Source organism: Suricata suricatta, chromosome 11 (assembly GCF_006229205.1).
Source record: "Suricata suricatta isolate VVHF042 chromosome 11, meerkat_22Aug2017_6uvM2_HiC, whole genome shotgun sequence".
Taxonomy (NCBI): Eukaryota; Metazoa; Chordata; class Mammalia; order Carnivora; family Herpestidae; genus Suricata; species Suricata suricatta.
In genome coordinates, this window is record NC_043710.1 from 43,416,433 (window position 1) to 43,431,758 (window position 15,326).

Here is a 15,326-nt window from a genome sequence, read left to right on the forward strand (position 1 = left end):
TGTTTCACAAAAATAAGAAGACGACACCAATATAAGGTACATTATCTCCTACCCAGGGAATCAAGCTGAGTAATTAGAGCTTAAGGCGGATCCAATTATCCACAGCACACAGCCAGATTAAAAATCAGTGCTACGTGAGGAAGCTGAACCTGGAGATACTCAGAAAGCACAATCACCTAATTCCTCCCCCTGGACGGTTGCACTGAATGAGCCACCTTCCATTTATCTTGCCCTCCTCCCCTTGCAGTTCTTACCTTGTTCACAAAGTTTCTTGGTCAGAGAGCCCTCATCTTGAAAATAAATGATGCGTTTCTGTACGATGCTGGCCCTGTTGGAAGAGAAGCACGACGGTGAGGAGGCAGGTTTGAGGAATGTCAGATCCTTGCCCAGCTGCCTATGGCTGTGTGGCTTTGGGTGAGTCTCCCCAACTCTCGTGCCTCACCGTCTCCATTGAAAAATTGTCATTAATAATAATAATGCATACCTCATGGGATTGCTATGAGAATTAAATAAAAAAAATACATGTCAGCAGCACAGAACATACTTAGAAACCACTCCATAAATAGTTACTGTGTTATCAGTGGTGGTGCTAATATTAAGGTAAGAAAGAACTAAGGGCACTTTCAGTACCTTTTCTCAATGGCTCATTTTATTCTAGTTTCGAACCAAATGATGGAAGCCATTTATAGATCAACCAAATTCAAATCAGAAAAGCATGTCAAATCCTTTTCCTGAAGGGGGAAAAAAAGAATTTAAAAATATATTTTGATTTGTTCTGAAAATGTCATTATCTTTCCTGAAAGTCTAGACGAAACTGTCTCCTACATTCTGAACAAAGACAATTTCAGCTGTTATATTTCTCTCTTAAATATGTCAAACACAGGATCTTAGAATTTGGAAAGAATATTTGGAGGTTGAAAAATCACTTTTGGCCGGTACGTATTTTCTCCTTAATCTAGGACTGCACAGACATACTCCTTCTCCTTTAACCCGCGCTGCTATATATTTTCAGCTAGCGTGGAATCCTGAAACCCAGCGTCCCTGTAAAGCGAAGTCTACAACACTCTACAAAGAAAGAGTGTCAGTGGATCTCAGCCCTTTCTTTTGATTTTCTTCAGCAACGCTACTCAATCAAAACATAATTTTTTACTTTGATTTGCCCTATTTAACAGAGAAAGGGATCATTGGCTCCACTACAGCAAAGCACACTGAAGGAGTCATACAGTCACCTGATCTCCCCCGTGTCATGTGATCACAGACCCAGCCTGGGCGCCCATATGCATGACTCTGTAGAGAATACAGGGAGTTTTCTCAATGGCGTGGGCCTAGGCCAAGATTACTCTCCAAAGAAATATCCACTCTACACCCAGTCTTGCACAAAAGAATAAAATTCAGACCAGTCTACAGATGTCTTTTACAGCCTTTCCTTACCCAAGAGAGACAAGATGTTGAAATAAATGAATGAAATCTGCTTCCTGCCTCCACAAAGCTACTTTGATCATTTATCCATTCTGTTGTCCATCAAGCAGAAAGTTTCCTCAGGCCAAGAAAACTCTCTTGAGAATACTCATCCCAAAGCCAAAGAACAAAGCATTTTGTTAGTCAGAGCATCTATCACGTCAGAGTATACCACCAGAAGTACCTCAGAGAACCCTGTAAAGGACAAGGAGAAGGACTTGTGGGAAATAGCCCAGGCCTGGCATTCTTTCTTCAGCTAAAGGCTTCATCCTCTTTCCTCCCAAAGCAGCCTCCTCCCTCATTTGTCTTCCTGTTGTATTTACTGGTATATTTTCAACAAATAGTTGTTGGAGGCTTGCCTAGTAGCCAGACACCGGCCAGGACACTATTATTAACAAGACAGGTGGGGCCGCTTCCCATTCTCAAAGTTGACAGCATAATGGAGAGAAAGCACCAAACAGCTAAATCCACTGCTAATCATTCAACATGACTGTGATTAAGTGCTGAACGGAGAAGCCTCCAGGGTGTGGGAGAATGTAATACAGGGGAGCCTGACCAAGCCAGGAAAGACTCCCTGCAGGAAAAATGCCCTCCCTTAGATTGCAAAGAGCAGGAGCTCACTAGCACAATCTAAGGGAGAAAGGAAGAAACACAGGAGAGGACATCCCTTAAAGATCCCTGAGGTGCGAGGGTCATGGCTCAAGACTGGTGTGGTAGGTCAGGGAGGTGGTGTGCGATGGGCCAGGGAGGTGCACAGGGCCACATCCCCCCATATCTGCAGGAGGATGGCATCTTACACCAAGCTTGAGGAGATATCTTTGACAAGTGTGTCCTGAGGAATGAGATGATCAGATTTGCTCTTTTAAAAAGAGCACCTGGGCCACAGAGTAAAAATGAGTTGGTGTGTGGTCACAGGGTAGAGTTCCCATGCAAATTCAAGTTTACCTCAATTCTCTTGCTAAAGTGGTTTGAAAACCCTGGATCTACAGATAAAATACAGAATTATCATTGTATTCAAGGCTCTTCATAAAATTTCTCCCAGACACCCCTCTGGCTTTGTTTTTGCCATTTTGTGTCATGGTCCTTGGGTCTTTGGATTTGAGACATTTATTTTCCCTACCTGAATACCTCTTCTACTCTACTGGGCTCTTGCTGATGTTGTTTCCTTTCCCAGAATCTCTCCAACCCTGCCTTTGCTGGAATCTGTAACAAATATTCAGAATTTTCTCCCTCCTGCTGGGAATAAGAGAAGAATGGCAAAGCCTATGATCATGCTTAGAAAAATTAAGTCACCCCCAAATTTTCAAAAGTATCATTTTAAAAATGTGGGGGGCCAGAGATAGAAAATATGTATTTCCTATAAGATGTTTTCATTTCCTTCATGCCTTGTTTTATCTATGACAGCTTACCCACTCTTTTGGATAATAGTTGTAATTCCCAAGTCCTTTGTATGTGTCAGTCACTGTGCTAGGAACGCCCTTTTTGTACATCACCTTATATATCATATGTTTTATATTTATTACAGCTCCTCCTTTCTCATCTGAAACCCTGGGTTAGATGCATTCCTGAATTTAGAGTTTTTCAGGTATTAGAAAGTTAAGATGATGCTATACCATTAACATCCCCATAACCAAACACACATATTCTGAAGAAAAATATAAGAAAATTCATAGTAAGAGAGAAAATAAAAACTTTATATAGCTTCATGTCAGTTTTGGTCAAGTTTAGCAAACTTATCCAAATGGTCTTATTTTTAGGAGGATTCAGTTGAGTGTTTGTAGCTATTTTCCCCTTCACAGATGAGGGCAGGGGGTTAGGTAACATGCCCATGGTCGTGAAGATTCCCCTGTCTACCTCCAAAGCTCATGGTCTGTGCTACACCCAGTGTGGCTGTAAGGGATTAAAGATAATTACATATAAGTACACTTGGCCTGGGAGTTAAGTGTTATTATGAGATGTAACCTCAAAATGATTTTCCTTGGATCCATTTTAGCATCTTATGGCACATACCGTGGAGAACTACGACTTTAGTAGTCCCCCTGGAGCCTGGGTCATGATCAGCTGAAGCTCTCTAGGAAGGCCAAGCATACATCTCCATACCCATGCCTGGCCACACCTCTGTTTCATGCCCTTTGGATTTCAAGCTCTGTGCAGATCAAATGTGGGATACAAGTCTTTTTTGAGCTGGCTTCATCTTTAATCCCTTCTGAGCATTTTGTCCAAGCCATATATATTTGCCATTATATTTGTCTTCACAATCTCATATTCCTGGGCCTCTGTCCATGGGACTCCTCAACACACTTGTGAGCACACCACACACACACACACACACACACACACACACACACACACACTTCAGTTACCCTGAATTCATACCCTACTAAGACTGGTTTGTTGACCAGCTGCTTGGTTGAGTACTCTTTTAGGAGATCCACAGCCTCTTGAGTTTCTCCTACCACAGCACTTATTAACTTATACTGTGATGGCCTATTTTCTTTTTTTTTTAAATTTTTTAATGTTTATTTATTTTTTAAAAAATAGTTTATTGTCAAATTGGTTTCCATATAACACCCAGTGCTTCTCCCCACAAGTGCCCCCGACCATGACCATCACCCCTCCCTCCCCCTCCCCCTCCAGTCCATGGTTCGTTTTCAGTATTCAGTAGTCTCCCTTGATCTGTGTCCCTCACTCTTCCCCACTTTTCTATCTCCTGTGCTAGTTTGTAAGCTTCTTGAGAGCAGGAACTGTATTTTATTTCTATTGATGTTAGTATTGTTGCCATACTGGGATTCAAGGAGAAGGAATAGAGTTTGGGGACAAGAAGAGAATTTGAGATGGAATGGTCTACAGGGCATGATGGTGGTCTAATGGGTAGTCACACATAGGGACCTGTGTCTCAGGAGAGATGTGAGGGGTGGGGTGTAGGGACCTGTGAGTCACTGGGGCAGAAGTAAGAGGTGAAGCTTTTGAAGCAGTGGATGTCACCAGGGACAGTGTGCAGAGTGAGAAGAGAGGCAGGCTGAGCCCAGAACTCTGGAGAAGACCAGCATTCACCTACAGATATGCCAACAGAAACCAGGATCTGGTACACTTGTTTGCAGAAGATGTTTCTTTTTATTCCTCATTTGGTCAACTCCTGAGGGAATTTATATTCTGAGAAAATGCATTTCATTTTGAGTCTGTTCCCATCAAAACTATAAAACTCAGCTGAGATTTATAAATCATATTATGGTTCAGAAAAATAATAGCTTTACAAGATGAGAAAGCTGTTAGTAAGAATTCCCTTAGCATTTCAAAATGACAAATTTCTCCCATTCTGTGTTGCAATTTGGCAGTCCTGTTGCATAGCATTTATACACTGATACACTGAGTGCTCGCTTATCATGAGAGAGCATGTTAAGGAAATCTAAATTATATTTCTCAGCATGTTAGCTCCTCAAACTATGGAATATTGAGGTTCTAAATAAGTTACTAATCATTTCAAAAGTTTTCTTTTAAACCTAAAGTGGTGGAATGTGCCTAGAAACGCCATCCTGGATCTCTTGGATGCTTGACCTTTTTCTGTCTGCAGGATTTATTCATTTGCTCTTCTTTCTCCTTGGGGAATTTTCCTGTTGGGATAAAGTTAGAGTTTGCTAAATTGTGAGTATGCTGCCTAGGTCTAGGCCTGGGACCCCTGCTCTCACCAGTAAGAGACAGGGCGACATCAGAAACTGATGGACTTGGAAGAAATCAGACCAGGAAATGACTTAAAAATTCACATGGATCATCAATGGCTGGACAGCTGCCATATAGAGATAATTCATGTAAGGGCCTTAACACATGCATATTGCATGAAGTAAATATTCACAATGTGGTAGCCATTATCCTTCCTGTTGTTAAATCACCATCTCCTAACAAAGTGTCTGGTGCATAGAAGTACTTAATAAACAGGAGCTATGATTATGATTAACCTTGGGTCTGTCTCCTTGGCTTGTGGAGGGAGGGGCGAGAGTGCTACCTTGGTCAGCTGCTTCAGGCAGATAATGAATGGCCAAAATGCAACTCAGATTTGTGGTCACCAGACTAATTTTGCCCACTCTTTCCCCAATTCCAGTAAAGTCCCTCTTACTGAATACTTCTTGGGGTGCTTAAAAGATTTGGCTATGATGTCAGGGATGTTTTTCATAGAAGTGATCCAATGTATAACCAGCAGTACCACTTCCTTCTACTGAAGAAAGAACTCTGTGGGAGCATCCAGAAATAAAATATTAGAGTAACAGGGATGGTAATATCATCAGGAACTGAGGCTATCTGCCTATTTTACTTCACAAGGATGCTAACTACTAACCTGGACATGGTCTCATGTCAATCAACACATATTTACAGAGGCAGGATGCATTCCATGATCCAAACTCTTCCCAATTTTTTATATGGCTTTAGGTGGATGTCAGGACATGACACTGTCCAGGAGTTAACAGGCATCCTGGCAGCCCATCATAATGTGTCCATGAGAGAAGAACCTGCAGGGCTCTACCTACAACACACACGAGAACTCCGATGCTGCTCAAGAGTAAAGTCACGATCTGTGTTTGGGGTCATAAAATTATGGACTCAGAGACTGGTAGTCATCTGTCACTACTGCAAAAAAGCAGCACTAGTAGTTGCCATGAGATTATTCCTGCTTAATGATCAATGATTCATAAAACATAAACTGAGGACTTATTTTGTGTCAGACACTTTGCTAGGAGCTGAAAATTCAAAGAGAGTAAGAGACAGTGCCTTCCAGTTAAGAGATCCTAGTCCAGTGGGAGAAGGGAGAGACAGAAAAAGGAAACAGGAAATCAATGTTGAGCGGGATGACGGAGGAGCCACGGGAAGCCGAAGAGCAGTGACTACCTTCTCCTTGGCAAAGCTCCAACAGGAGGCGATGATGGCAGCCCTGAAGATCTGAATTAAGATCTGGGCAGTGGAAATAGAGAATCTGCGAGACATGTTGTAGGAAAATTTATCAGGACTGGGTAACTTAATGGGTCTGGGGCAGAAAGAGGAGGTTGAGTACAAGATGTTTTATTTGTTTTTTGTTTATTTAACAATTAAACACCCAAGTCCTCCACAAGTATTAACTCACTCAATCCTCCCAACAGCCCGTGAAGTAGGTGCTAGTATTATCCCTGTTTTAGAGATGAGAAAATGGACAGAGGGAGGTTATGACACCCCAACAAACCCTAATGACCAGCGGGAGGGATAGTGCTGCCAACGACTGAAACAAAAGACAGAAGGGGCAAGGAGGAATATTTTCAAAAATTTTGGAATTGGTATTGAGATAATTGCATACCCACATACAGTTATAAGAAATAATACAGAGAAATTATACTCTTTTTACGCTTTTCCCAAATGACTCTCAGAACACACGGTATGTTAGAACCCCAACTGGAGAATCATCTACAAGGGCCGTGGTGACTCAGAGGAAGCAGGCCATCTCTGGCTGGGATGAGGTGGGAGCAGAGGTGGAATCGGAGGAATTTCTGGCAGGAGTGAGGGCCATCAGAATCATTTCTTGGAAAGAAGCTGTATCCAGGGACGGGCACTCGGCAGCAGTTAAAACTGCACACCAAAAAGAATCCCTTGGCAGGCCCACCATCCACGGCCCTTCTACACCTAAACCAGGTACTGGCTCTGCACATACACACGCAGCGGACGCCATGATCAGAATCTGGCTGAGAGGGCGGTGCGGGTCTTCGCAAGGCCACAGTCCATTCCCAACCTCGTGTGATGATCTTTGGATTTCTCAAACTCTTGAGTCCCGTCATGGAACAAAGTTACGTCTACAAAGCCACGGTCTCAATTTTAACAAAACCTAGAGAAAAACTATTTTTAAATGCTCAGTTTATTTCTTCTGAGAATGACTCCATGACCCTGGGAATAACAAGCTTATCATGGTTCCATTTTTCTTTTCTTATTGTCCAATTTCAGACCTAATCTTTATCATGTGTCTTGTCAATACTATTACTCTAGTGCTTCAAATTTTACCTTCCCAAAATCCAATGGGAAATTAACAATGAGGAATTGATTTTCAAAGAGAAATGTGAAAAGATAAAACTGGATTATGTTTTAAAAGAGCTAATTTAGATCAAGAGGCCTTAAAACCAGACAGACATTCATTTACTCATATTTTGTTTATCATAGTAGGTACCACGAAGCTGTGTGAGGAGCTGGAGGCCCAAAGATGAATAAGGCCGAGTGTGATATCAGTTACCAGCCTGATGAGAGAGGCAGAGAGACACGTCATCTGATGAATGAGAATACCCCATAACGAGTACTAGAATCTACTCAATACCCATGCCTTCCATCACCCATGATTTCATAACCCAGATTTTTGGGGGGATGATACCAGGTAAGCCGATCATAACTGTCTTGTTTCCACTTTCCCAGCCTCCTTGCAGCTGGGGAATTGGTGCATGTGACCCACATGTGACCCCATTTTTAGAAGAGGAGGTTTACAGGATACAGGGGAGACTATTTAAGAAAGTTTTGCTTTCCAGATGAAAAGATTATGACTTACTTTGGCCTGTCCCTCTTTTTTTTTTTAAGTTTATTTATTTATTTTGAGAGAGACAGAGAGAGAGAATATCCCAAGAAGACTCTGCACAGTCAGCATGGAGCCCAACGTGGGACTAGAACCCACAAACCCTGAGATCATGACCTGAGCCGAAATCTAGAGTCAGACGCTGAACAGAGAGCCACCAAGGTGCCCCCTCCCTCTTTTTCTAGCCTTGATTACAAACACAATGTGTTAAATAAAGGAGCCATTTTGTGACCATGAGGAAAAGGTCAAAAAAAAAAAAAAATCAGAGACACTGGTCTGGACATTGTTTAGCTACTGAAACAATTCCAGTAGTCACCTACCTCTAGCTTTCTTGTTATTTCCAAAAAAAAGTCCCTCTATCTGTTGAAGTCATCATTAGCTAAGTTTCCTAATGAACACTGCTCTCACAAGCATGCCTGACTGATAGAAGGTGGTATGGACACAGCAGAGGGTCATTCAAAAGGTGAGGAACAGCAAGTTCTGCGGATCCTACGGGCCTGCCCAGGAGATGGCGCTAGGGAGCCACTGGAGGACTCTGGTGGGAGTGGGGACAGGGGTGTTTTGATCAGAAGAGTCTTTGAGAAAGACATTCTGAATTTGGTGGGTGGGAGGTCATTCTGCTCTTTGCTGGGGCTTTCCTGGGAAGCCGGGGACAGGCACCTGTTCACACTGTCCTGGAAGAGAGCGGGCAGGCCGGCCAAGTATGACCCAGTGTGGAGACAGACGTGGTTGTAAAGGAAGCAGGGTGGGTGGGAGTGTGATAGGAAAACACAGGAGAGTGAAATGTTCTTTTTTTTCCGCTGGAGGAGGCTTTTACATGCCGGTAAGCTGGGGCTTAGGAAACAGTGCAAACCCTTAGAGGAATCTGCTAGATCCACTGGCTGGAAATTTGTCATCTGTTGGAAACATCTTAAATAAACTCACATGGACAAAATAAATAGGCTGCAGGATGTATTCCCAGTTGTGGGAGCTCTGACAGGTAGGCAATTCTGAGTAGTGAACAGGACCATTTCTTATTTCCTAGAATTGTATTAAACCAATTTTTTCTAGCATATTTTGGCCCTCTGTGGAATCTTCCCTCTGGCTTAACTTATCATGGCATTTCTTAAGTGTGCAAAGAGATATACATCTAATTGTGGAGCCTGGAGTGGAAACACTATTTCACAATGCATCTTTAAGGCCAAAAATCTTTTTCTCTTAAGGATACAGTAACATGGCTTTCATGTTCCTGAAAATCCTCCCCCCACCTTTTTCCCCCCAATCAGCCTTAGCATGTTGTTTAGGCCTCACAACATGATTATCAGTACTTGGGATATTACCAGTCAAGAAACAGCTGACAGCGGGTTCACTGTTTCTATAATACTGCGGAGCCCGTGATTCTGCTGGGTAATGTCTCTCTCATACAGTCAGGTGGCTGGTCCGTGCTTTCTTGACTTTCCCCTCCAACTTCTCCACCTCTATAAACCCTCAGTGGACTGTGAGCCCTTCTATCCCTGGGACCATGCCTTACTTTTCATTGCATGTCTGGAAACTAGCAGAGGATCTTACCAAGACTTTTTGAACTTGGGGTCTTTAATCTGGGGGTCTGCAGACAGGTTTCAGGATGATGAAATTTTGTGTGATGTGCACAGGTGCATATCCCTGGGGAAGAGTTCACAGTTTTCTTCTGCTTCTCAAAGAGGTCCCTGACCTTGAAAAGCTTCACAACCACTATTAGGTCTGAAATGAATGACAGCAGATATATGAAAATGGCACATACACAATGTTATTCCATTTAATAAAATCTCCAACTAAGATATACGCTTTTTTTTTCTTTTTCTAAAGACGAAGGTTAAAATTTTATTCCAAGCACCCAAGGCTCCAACTGCTCTCTCTCCAGACTATGTTCTGATCCAAAATAGAACCTGTCTCAGCTGGAAAACCAGAAACAGAAGTGTGGCATTGCTCCTGGGGCTCTCTGGGGCTCCCCGCAGTCTTTGCCACTTGGCACAGGGCACGGACACAACCACACAGTCGTCCCAGCCTCGGTGCTAGTGGGCTTGCTGCCATGTTGCAGACTCCCACTCGGCTGCTTAAACGAGTCCTTACCTCCCAGAGTTGGTCCTGCTCTGCCCTGGCCTCTGCTGCCTCCCCTTTCTGTGGATTCCTGTAAGCCAGGGCTGGAGGCACTGTCCTTTCAAACGTAAGGAAACAATTCAGGTGACAGACAAGGTCCGCATGCACAGGCAGCCTGCCATCCTTTGCATTCCTCAGAAGGCCTCCCTTGTCACACCGGATTTTCTGCTGTGGGTGTGGGAGTTTCGTGAACAGCAGCAGGCCTGTGTGCTGGGAGATTTTCTGTCCTCTGGGCCGGGCTAGGGACTGTGGGAAGGGTGGTTATCATTCTTAGCTAGGGGTTCAGGGTCCATGAATGGGTTTCAGAAGATTCCTGAACCCCTGAAAAAATTGGTATGCAAAATTGTAAGTACGTGCGTTGTTTCTGGGGAGAGATTCTATGGGAAGCGCTGCTCTAAATTTCGGAGTCATGGATTTCATGCCTGTTAGTACCCACCCAAGTCCTACCTCTCTCCGCCCAAGGAAGGAAGGACACACATGGATGATTAAATGAACGACTCCCCATACAATTACTGCAGTGACCTAACAGGTCTCTTCTCCTTGCCAACCCATCCAATTTACCCACATTCTGCCAGGGGATTAACTGTCACCTCCAGCCCATTATCACTTCCTTTCACAGACTATTAGGCAACCATGGCACCATGGTTCTAATTATCTCACCTCCCACCTCCGCCCTGCCCCACTCCGTCCACCCCAGCACAGGGTCTGGCACACAGCAGGTCCTCTCTAAGCAAAGGCGCCTCTCTCATTAATAGATCACAGTCCAAACTCTTGGCTAAATGTCCACAATCCCAAACAAGGATGCAAGCTGCCATTAAGGTCGGAGCACCCCCCACCCCCCGACTCTTCCTCACTGCCACTGCTTGAACTCAACCCTGCCTTTTCACTGGGCACAGCAAGTGTGTCACACAACCCCTCCTGGCTTCTGCCCGTGCTACTTGATAAGCCAAGAATGCACTCCCACGCCCTCTCTGTCTAATCACACTCCTGTCATCTGTCACCATCTCACTGCCATCTCGGAGTGTCATTGACTAGGACTGTCAGAGGCAACCTCCTCTGGGTTCCTGGAACACCATTGATCTTCCTCGTCCATTTGGCATTTGGGCAGTGGACACTCGATGTTTGCTTAAACTTGAATGCCTTGTATTAGCATTTAACTTACTGTGTGTTTATGTTTTGTACCTTTGACTGAATTCTGAGCTTTTTCAGGGAAGGACCTTTCTGTACCCTGCAGGCCCCTTTAGCACTGAGCAGTGCCTTTCATGCAAAAAGCACTGAAGGTGTGGCGATGTGATGTTTTCATATACTGACTTTACCCGTAAGTTAACTCTTTTATATTCAACATGCAATGTTGAATGTCTACCATATGTCCATGATCTGGCAAGATGCATAAAATCCCTTGTATTAGCAGTACCACCCAGAGTGCTGGGTGAACAGCAAACAGTGACTGGTCTGAGTCACGAAATGTTTCCCACTGCATAAAAGCCAGTTAAGTCGGCTTTGCTTTGTTCAGGCCAGGCAGTTTGGCTGATGGCAACCATTGTTCTTGAAAGGAACCATTCGGGTTGAATTCAAAATCCCTTCACAATGTTGGGAATCAGCAGGATGATGGTATGTCTGCCAGGAGGAAGTTAAACCAGGGACAGAGCTTTCTTTATGGAAAAGACCATTGCTGATTGCACTATGCATTCCACTCTGTTCATCCTTTGAGTTGTCGCTTCAGTAAAAGATACCCAGAGGCCTTACATTTTTGACTCTCTCCAGATTTGTCCCATGTTTCTCCTTTTCAACATCGTGCAGCCCTTTTGTAGCATCTGACCTCGTTCTCATGTCACATGGGCTCATCAGCAGTATGACATGGTCACACTGGACCCCCACAGGTCTCTAGAGCAACATCATGAGACCACACATAGGCCACAAAATCTGGGCATGACTTGTCCTGTTTTCCACCCTTACTCATTGAAAATGCTTTCAGAGATAAGTCAAGAAAGGAAGGAAGGAAGGGCGAGAAGGAAGGAAGGAAGGAAAGAAAGAAGGAAGGAAGCCAACCAAGAGCTATTTTTCCTAAAAATAATGTGGAAGAGAAATAATGGGACCTCATTTTAATGCAGAGAAGAATGCAAGTGACAAATTCTTTTTTAAAAATACACTGTAAATTAAAAAAAAAAGTTCACTAACTCTTGAGATGGGGGACGTAAGAGGGAGCCTCTTATCCATGTTAAACAAAGTACTGCAAATCTTTTTTTTTTCCTCGACCAGGCAAGGAATTAATTAAAACCCAACAAATCAGTAAAATATCTATCCCAAAGGTGGAAGTGTAACCACATTTACACATTGTGTATCTCAGAGAGATGAGGAAGTTTAGCTTGAGAGCATATGTCCCTGAGAAATGCTTAGAACCTTCACAAAGTAAGAAGTCACAGTGGAGACGGAGAGGAAGGGAGGGAGCGAGGGAGAGAGAGGAAGGCTTCACCTTCCTCATCTCTGTCAGGGAACACGAGTAAAACAAGATGGCCACCACCTCCAGAGGATGTCCTCGAAGCTGGACCCTCACGGTGTGATGAACCCAAAGATCAAACTTGTTCCAGGGTCCGTGCCCTGATCAGTGCTTTGTTTTGTGTTTGCGAATGGATGAGTTTGTGCCATCAGATTGTGACACACATTTCCCTATTTTTCTGGATGGCTCCATATTGATGTTTCTGATACAAAGTTAGATACAGTTCAAGAAAATGAACTAGCAGAATCCTTATCCTAGAAGAATGTTTGGTAATGATCTTCTAGTAATGATGCTTTGCAGTGTATTTAACCCCACTGCATCCAAATGCATTGACACATATTTTATTTCTTTAGATTGACATAGCTGATCCTGAAGATCTATAATTCAGCTTCCCGCTGACTGGATTCTTATCTGTTCAAGCTGCCCTGAGGATGACCAACAGTCCCTCATGGTCAGAAGTCTAATGTCACTGGCCCAGTTTTGGAAGATATTGTACTGAATTGTTAGTAATAAAGCCTGGCTTTCTATGTGTCTGGTACCCTCCTTAGAAAGGCACACCAGGGGCGCCTGGGTGGCTCAGTCAATTAAGCATCCGGCTTCGGCTCAGGTCAGATCTCACGGTTCGTGGGTTCGAGCCCCGCGTCGGGCTCTGTGCTGACAGCTAGCTCAGAGCCTGGAGCCTGTTTCAGATTCTGTATCTCCCTCTCTCTCTGACCCTCCCCTGCTCCAGCTGTCTCTCTCTGTCTCTCAAAAATAAATAAAAAACATTAAAAAAAATTAAAAAAAAAAGAAAGGCACACCAGTTCTTTGATTAATAAATTGTTATAATTTGTATAACACGTTTTGGGGAAACCAATGAACTGCCACTGATTGAGGATCCATACATGAACCAAAGACAACTAGAGATCATCTGGACATGAGGGATGCCAGCAACTTTAGAGCTGCTTTCCTGCTAACTCTGCCTGGAAGGACTTCTGCATCTTGAACGGCACAAACTGGCCTCCTTGGATTATCTTTTGGAGGAAAAAATGTCAGACAAATTAAGAGAAGATGGGTCAATGACATAGGCCATGGACAATTGTTCAGAGCACTTTTCTGCTCCTTTCTGAATCCGTGACAGAATCCCATGGTGGCCCAGTACCACCGTAGCTGATGTGATGATGTGATCTGCCATGCTGTCCCAGACACCCATGTATCTGTGTGAAAGGTTTCCATCACTGAAGGTCAGCTGTGCAGGACAAATACTGCATGGACATCAGCAGTGAGCAACATCTCCATTTGGATCCTGTTGGGCTCTTTGGGTTGTTGTTTTCAGGGCTCATCAGCATAAAAATGAAGTTGTTTTGACTTACTACGGTCTCTCTGCTATCAGAAAACTGTTATTAGGAAAATCGCATTAATTAGCAGCAGCTGAGGGGAGGACCAGCTATTTTGGAGCCGCAGCTGCAAGTCTCTTGCAATCTGACTATTGCCTAAATTTTAACAATTAACAGAATAAATAGTCTCTGAATGTATCTCATCATATTAATTTTGTTTTCCTCTATTTGTATTCCTGTTTAGGAGTGGTAGTTAATCTACATTAAATACTCTGATACCATTAGCATCTTTAAAGCATATCCTCAGCTATATCCTATTCCACTGTGATTTATTGGAAGTGAAATTTGATGATAATTTTTTAAACTTTATGTAGGAAAATGAATAATTAATTAAAATTTACCCAAAAGTTTGGCTTATTAGCCAAAATATTTGACTAAACTAAAAATCTTATTTTATGGCCATGTTGGGTTACAGAATTGGATGGATGAATGCATGGATGGATAGAAGGAAGGAAAAATAAAAGCAAAGAACGATTGATAAATAGAACAGCAGATAGACATATACATACATACGTACGTACATACATACATACATACATACATACATACATACATACAAAAGGACTGAGGCTTAAACCTTCTAAATTCTTGGCACAAAAACAGACATTCAGATTAATGGAACAGAATAGAGAACCCAGAAATGGACCCACAAACATATGGTCAACTAATCTTTGACAAAGCAGGGAAGAATATCCAATGGAATAAAGACAGTCTCTTCAGCAAGTGGTGCTGGGAAAACTGGACAGCATCATGCAGAAGAATGAACCTGGACCACTTTTTTACACCATACACAACAATAAACTCAATATGGATGAAAGACCTAAATGTAAGACAGGAAGCCATCAAAATTCTCGAGGAGAAAGCAGGCAAAATCCTCTTTGACCTTGGCCAAAGCAACTTCTTACTCAACATGTCCAAGGAGACAAGGGAAACAAAAGCAAAAATGAACTCTTGGGACCTCATCAAAATAAAATGCTTCTGCATAGTGAAGGAAATATTCAGCAAAACTAAAAGGCAACCGATGGAATAGAGAAGATATTGGCAAATGACATATAAGATTAAGGGTTAGTATTCAAAATCTATAAAGAACGTATCAAATTCAACACCCAAAAAATCAATAATCCAGTGAAGAAATGGGTAAAAGACATAAATAGACACTTCTCCAAAGAAGACATTCAGATGGCAAACAGATAGATGAAAAAAATGCTCAACGTCGCTCATCATCAGGGATATACAAAATCAAAACCACAATGAGATACCATCTCACACCTGTCAGAATGACTAACAAACAACTCAGGCAACAATAGATGTT

General features: G+C 42.9%; 1 protein-coding gene and 1 long non-coding RNA gene across 4 annotated transcripts in view; one reads left to right on the plus strand and one right to left on the minus strand.

Annotated features, from left to right (window-relative positions):
* LOC115306518 overlaps positions 1-13,165 on the plus strand; it is a 33,765-nt gene extending 20,600 nt beyond the window's left edge. For 2 of the 3 annotated variants that reach the window (XR_003915350.1, XR_003915352.1), the window contains 2 exons: positions 7,627-7,834; positions 12,992-13,165. This is a non-coding gene — a long non-coding RNA (uncharacterized LOC115306518). The remainder of the gene's footprint in view (positions 1-7,626; positions 7,835-12,991) is intronic. The other variant, XR_003915351.1, reaches the window with a different exon arrangement.
* SPON1 (spondin 1) overlaps positions 1-15,326 on the minus strand; it is a 258,449-nt gene that overhangs the window by 153,846 nt on the left and 89,277 nt on the right. The window contains exon 4 of the mRNA XM_029956974.1: positions 255-328. Coding sequence (XP_029812834.1) covers positions 255-328 — 74 coding nt within the window. The remainder of the gene's footprint in view (positions 1-254; positions 329-15,326) is intronic.